The sequence below is a fragment of the Oratosquilla oratoria genome, chromosome 28, assembly GCF_046742065.1.
Source record: "Oratosquilla oratoria isolate Oo_2021 chromosome 28, ASM4674206v1, whole genome shotgun sequence".
NCBI classification, from domain to species: Eukaryota; Metazoa; Arthropoda; class Malacostraca; order Stomatopoda; family Squillidae; genus Oratosquilla; species Oratosquilla oratoria.
The window spans coordinates 40,353,913-40,360,629 of record NC_134804.1 but is presented as its reverse complement, the minus strand read 5'-3'; the positions used below and the strand labels follow the sequence as shown (position 1 = coordinate 40,360,629).

At 44.3% G+C, this 6,717-nt stretch overlaps 1 protein-coding gene across 1 annotated transcript; it reads left to right on the top strand.

Annotated features, from left to right (window-relative positions):
- Positions 1 to 69: 69 nt before the first annotated feature.
- On the top strand, positions 70 to 5,073 carry LOC143040174 (carbohydrate sulfotransferase 11-like; the record flags this gene model as incomplete). The annotated part of the gene is given in 4 exon segments (XM_076210840.1): positions 70 to 182; positions 1,924 to 2,122; positions 2,728 to 2,958; positions 4,309 to 5,073. Coding segments are annotated over 4 exon segments (741 nt in total), but the record flags the coding sequence as incomplete, so codon positions are not given.
- Between the last annotated feature and the right edge of the window lie 1,644 nt (positions 5,074 to 6,717).

Below are 6,717 nucleotides of genomic sequence, written 5' to 3'. Positions count from 1 at the left end.
CACTCAACAGTGCTGCATGGCATTCTACGGTACTTTAGCCTCTCAGTGTCCTTTTTTTCCCTTTGGCAGACCCACCGTGTCCTCTACTGCTCGATCTACAAGGCCGGATCTACCTCCTGGAATGCCATGTTCGCCCGTCTCCTCAACCGAACTGAGTTCGATGAGAAGAAGAACTACTTCGAGTGAGTATGACGGCTACCCACCCATCCCTGGGCGCTGACCTCAAGGTAGATTGTGGTTGGAGGAGAGTGGTCTCTCTGGTGGTGGTGAGGGTGATGGTGGTTGAAAATCGAAAATATTGGGAGAAAGGGTTTCTCTCAATATGGTGACGTGCATTCAGATTGTATTAATCTATTTGTTTATTTATGCATTCGTTTTTGACCAGGTCAACGCGAATGGATTCGTCTGAGGGGAAGACCCCAACTTAAGAAAAAAAAAAAAATCGGTTGAGCAAAGACTTCAGTTGATTTCGCTCCTCAGATGAATAAAATCGCTTGTACCTTGCCTGATCAGAAACTTATGAAAAACGCCATTGCCTTCATTTGTTTTGAAATTTATTTGTGTGCACACACATCTGTGTGTGTGCGTGCATACGTGTGTGCGTGCGTGTGTGTGTGTGCGTGTATGTATGTGTGTGTGTGTGTGTGTGTGTGTGTGTGTGTGTGTGTGTGTGTGTGTGTGTGTGTGTGTGTGTGTGTGTGTGTGTGTGTGTGTGTGGAGGTAATAGTACAGCATTAACCAATATTGTGTTCTTTATGCTTGTATGTGTATGAGTGGAAGGTGGCGGAGGTGGGAGGGGGACGGGTGGAGGGTGGAGTGTGGAGGGTGGAGGGTGGAGGGTGGAGGGTGGTGGAGGTGGAAGCGGGAGGAGAGCACAAGTCAGCGTGCCAAGGCCATATTGCTGAAAAAAAAAATCACACGTGTTTTCTGTCTGGGTTTGCTTGTGTGTATATGCGTGCACATGTTTGTGTGCACACGCGCGTGAGTGTGTGTGTGTACTTGTGTGTATGTGTGAGCGTGCACATCACATTTGTGCGTGTGCACGTGTGTGTGTGTGTGTGTGTATGTGCGTGCATGCATGTGTGTACGTGTGCACGTGTGTGTGATTCACCATTGTCTTGGATCACGTGTTGGACTCGCGATCGATAGCTATTACCCTCTCGGATGAGAGCTCAGAGTTCATGTATGACCGATCTATGGGCAATGCTGTGACCTTTCACGCACACACACATACCCAACTCCCCACCCACGAGTTGGAGTAACGACTCACAGCGCAGCGATACTGAAATTATTTCAGCCCTGGGTGGGATTCGAACTCGGACCGCTGTAGTAACGATTTCGAACACTACCATTGCGCCGTCGAGTCGCACGCGCACCCCCGAGCGTGTGTGTGTGTGTGTGTGTTTGCACGTGTGTATGTGCACGTGTGTGTGTGTGTGTGTGTGTGTGTGTGTGTGTGTGTGTGTGTGTGTGTGTGTGTGTGTGTGTGTGTGTGTGTGTGCACGTGTGTGTGCACGTGTGTTTGTGTGCACGTGTGTGTATTTGCAGGTGTGTGTGTGTGTGTGTGTTCGTGTGTTTGTGTGCACGTGTGTGTATTTGCACGTGTGTGTGTGTGTGTGTGTGTGTGTGTGTGTATGTGTGTGTGTGTGCACATGTGTATGTGTGTGCTCATGCGCGGGCCTGTACACACATACTCTCTCTCTCTCTCTCTCTCTCTCTCTCTCTCTCACACACACACACACACACACACACACACACACACACACACACACACACACACACACACACACACACACACACACACACACACACACGTGCACACGCATCAATTTCCATCTCCCTCCACTACCACCCTCCTTGACTCTGAATATCTCTTTCCCTCCACCACCACTGCGACGACGACGACGACGACGACGACCTCAGGATCCGGAAAATCATGACCCCGAAGAGGTCGAGGGACCTGTTGGAGTCGATGACGTACTACACCTTCATGATGGTCCGGCACCCCTTCACTCGACTCCTCTCCGCCTACCGAGATCGCATCGAGGACATGAGCCACGCCTCCTGGCAGAGGGAGACCTTCGGGCCGATCATGCTGAGGTTCTCCCGAAGGGGACTGAGGGTAACGAGAGATGTGGAACTGTGTTTGTACATAGCAGGGAGTCACCAAACATGTCCATCTTCTTATTGGTTATTATTTTTCTAGAATCTAGATGTGTGTTCACTATAGTGTACTGAAAAAAAAGTACGACCCAAGCTCGTCATTCTCTTATTTATCCGGCCTGCTCTGGTGAAAAAGAAAGTTTGGTGACCCCTTGTGTTGAAATTTTCTCAGTTCCCTTAAACACTTGAAAATGTCACCCTCCCGTCCCTAAACTCCCGAAGAGGATTGATGGTACTGGAATGTACTATTGTGTTGATATATAGTATTGAAATATCCTCAAATCCCTTTAAAGCCTTGATGATCTATGTCAGGTACTCCGCTTCCCTAAGCTTAGTTGCCTGAGACGAAATAAATCGCCTCTAACGATTCCATTCAGCTGAGGGAGAGGTTCAGGACAAGTGTGTAGATCGATCGAAACCTCGTCATGTCCATAGATGGTCCTTCTAGTGAATAAAATAATCTGGTCACACGCAGATGAAAAAAAACGGTGATTATTCTCTGAAAGAGCAGATTGTGATTTTTTTTTTATAATTTTTCTTATCGAGACCTTCCTCCTCCGGCAGGATATGAAAAACAAGGACGGGAAGATGAAATTCGCCCCGACGTTTGCAGAATTCGTGAACTACCTCCTACTGACGCCCCAGAGTCGCTACGACCCCCACTGGATGCCCTACTACCGTCACTGCTCCCCTTGCGTCGTCAACTACTCCGCGATCGCGAAACTGGAGACGCGGAACGAGGACATTCCCTTCATTCTCGAAGATGCAGGACTTGCGGGAAAAGTCGAGATGCAGGTAAGGATACTCAGGACCTTTTGAGGTCCTCTAGTACCTATTCGTCGCCCTCAACTCCTCTCTTGTCGCGAAATTCGAGACACAAAACGAGGATATCCTCCTTTTCCTCCACGAGGACATACGAAAGGTTGAGAATGAGGTAAGTATACCCAGAAACCTATTTTCTTTTATTATAGTACCCACTTATCCGAATCTACTTCGCGACTGCGAAACTGGAGTCGCGAAGAAGGGGTCGCGGAAATGGAATCGCGAAGAAGGGGTCGCGGAAATGGAGTCGCGAAGAAGGGGTCGCGGAAATGGGGTCGCGAATTAAGGGTCGCGGAAATGGGGTCGCGAAATTAGATGGCCTTTCGTTCTCAAAGACGGGGGCAGCTTCCAGTTCCAGTTTGTCGACCAAGCGCTCTCTTGTATCACTTTAACCTCTTCTATCCAAAGGCGAATAAAATCGTGCCAAAATGAAGAAAAAACAGTGCGACCGTACTAAACGAGATTTTAGTATTTTGTCGGCAAATGCCGGCGTTTCTATCCTTAGAGATGGTATAGCACCAAAGAGGTGGGGTCATAGTAAAGGAAGCACGGAGGGAAACAGAACGAAGGTGTAGTAGAAGTGGGTGGGGTACAGGGATAAGATTAAAAAAAAAAAAAATGCTGGATGGGTGAAGGGTGGGTGTGCCTTGAATGAGCCACCACCCCCTTATAAAAGGCAAAGGGCTATTTGATATATGTATGTAGACTCAGACTTGATACAGGTCTTTAAGATTCTAAAGGAAATTAACATCAAAAGTGACAAAATTTTCACGCTGAATGAGAATTAGACAAGAAGTAATGGTCTCAAACTGTCAGAAAATTTATTTAATTTGTAAGTGGGTAGAAACAGCTTCGCCAATCGCGTAGTTAATGAATGGAATAAACTTCCTGTAGAGGCAGTACAATGTAGTTCAGTTCGAAGCTTTAAGATTTGTTTAGATAAACACCTAAACAAGATGTTGTAATGCCTGACATTATATATTATTTGTTTGGTATTATTTGTCTGTTTATCATTATTATTATATATCTGTCCATTTATTAACTATTTACCTGTTTATCATATAACTTTATCTATTTTATTTTTTATTCTTTATTATTATTATTTTCGTTTATCATTATGATTTTTTCGCATCCGACCTAGTTATGGACCAAAAGGTCTCCTATTGGCTTGCCACTCCTTTGTAATCCTTAATCCTTTGTATCATTACTACTTATCATTATCTTATTACTATTATTATTATCATCATCATTATCACTGTTAGAAATTGTGTATAAGTTCTCTTCACGTCAAAGCGTAACAAAACTTTCCTTCTCTTTCTTAAGGTCCTCAATGAAAACAGCAACAAAGGCCGTGGCAGTACCACCAAACTCCTCAAGGAGTACTACTCCACGATCTCTCTCAAACAGCTGAAAGACCTCTACCGCATCTACGAGATTGACTTTCACCTCTTCGGCTACGACGTCAGGACAGTTCTCGACCTCGTCTATCCTAATGCGACGATAAAACCTGCCCTGGTATAGGCCAGCAATGCCTTCACTGGTTGAGGAGCGAATGAGAAGCTCGTTGTCGTATTCGGAGCCCGCAGAGGGACGCTCACGAACGGGCGCAGAGCCGGGGAATTCAGGGTTGGGCGAGTCTACAAACTCATGTGTTCAGTCATAGTGTATTATTTCCTTCTTTGTAAATCAGACTTTGTGATTTATTTACACCTAAGTCGTTTCCCAATTGTCGTTTCTCTGTTACAAACTGTTGGGTGTGTACATATCGCGTGTTTTGATAAGAATGGTACTATGTTTTGCTTGTACATACTCGAAGAAGAATACCCCAAGAGGAGAATACCAGGGTTTATAGAAATAAATAGGTTACATTTTAAAACAACATGGTGTAATTGAAACATCATACTTTGTGAAAGTGTGTCTAACTTATTTACTAGAACGGTGACCATTTTAATGAGATGGAAGCAAAACTCAGAAAATTGATATACAATCTTCAGTCCAGTGTGACGAAAACTCCTCCTGAGAGCAAAGACTTCCTTGAGAAAGTTAATTAGAATCCATCTTAGTATGCAATAGCAATTCATCAAGAAATTATTACCCTCATCAGGAAAATACTAAGAGGCCTATAGCACTTTCCAATACATCAAGCCTTCACCAGAGCCCTATAAGAAAGTTTGCCCAGCTCACCATCTTACCAAATTACCTCGAGCTTTTACTAAAAAAAAAACGAAAAAAAAAAAAAAAACGCAGCATCAGGGCAACAGTTCTTGAAACAACTAATAGATCGCTCTGGGAAGAAACGGTGGACTGTTGCCTGTGTTGCACCAGTGTAGGTCTGCTTCTGGATCACCTGGTGATAATGATAAGAGGAGAGGAATCTTTAGTTGTCGGGTTTCCTTATGTGAATAGAGAAAATTACTTAGATCTGGGGTCCAGTTCGGGGACAGAGTATCAACCCATCGGGGCTGCACCTTCAGATGAAGATGAGGATGTTGACGGGTTTTAAAGACGGGCGACGGGGAGATGATTCTATCCGATGTCCTTCTCGCAGGACATTGCTCCCTCAAGCGCGTGAATCTATTATGGAACAAATACCAATATAACTGCAACGTGTTCAAACAATAAAGAAAGGCTCTAACTTAAGTTATGCTTACATCTGTTTGTTGGCCAATTCAAAGTGAATCCAGTATCCAAAGTCTTCGTACAAGCCTTCTCTGAACCTCTTTAGTTTTAAACCATTCGACATTATCAACTGCTCTTAGTTTCTTTGGACAATCCAGATTTCCTAAGGCCGTTTTTGGATTTCTGGACTGCACATACAAACAAATGGTACACATTGGCCGGTGTCGGAAAAGGTTGGAAAAAGCTGCCCTAAACGATCGCGTCGGGTCGAACGTAGGAGATGCTGCCTGGCGATTGTTCAGGTCGACCAGTCAGAGGTCTATACAAAGACGCAGATCTAGTTAATGTGTTTGTGTTCCACATTCACCTTGGCTTCCTCATTCTTTTACACCAAATCACTGAGTCTTTTCCTCATGAATCATTATTTCTTTCTTTGATGATAAGAAAACTGTTTATATGCTCTAGTAGTGTAAAAATATCTGGCATTCTCTCCCGCAGAGGAGCGATGCGCGAAGCAATCATAATTCATATGTTTTGTAGTTGGCAAAGGAGATCTGTACATAAAGCGTCCTCTCACCCAGAGGAGTAATGCGCCAATGAATCATGAAAGTTGTGACATGCATATCACGAATATTTGTTCAACAACCACTGACAGTGGACTTGAATGAACACGCACGAAGAATGGCGTGGACTCTGCAAGGCGACCAGCTGTATGACAGAAAAGGATCGTTCAGACAATGGACGAACATTTGAAAAAATACGAAATAAAAAAACAGTGAAGTGATAGATTTTAGCACAAGGGAATCAGCTGTACATTTCTTTTTTAGAAGAACAAGAGAATGAAGGTGACTGCAAGAGACCATAGGGCCTACACTAGGCAGTTTCGTGTCCCTTAACCACCTTTCATTTCCATCCATAAACTTGTTTAATCTCCTCTTAAAACAACCAATTGTTTCAGTGCTTGGTTGTTAATTCTATTCCATTCGTTAACCACTCTATCGGTAAACTAGTTCTTGCCTATTTCCTTCTTAAAACTGAATTTGCCCAATTCGAATCCATCACTGCGAGTCCTGCCCTGCTGTCTTGATATCATGGCCCTGCCTGCAACACGAA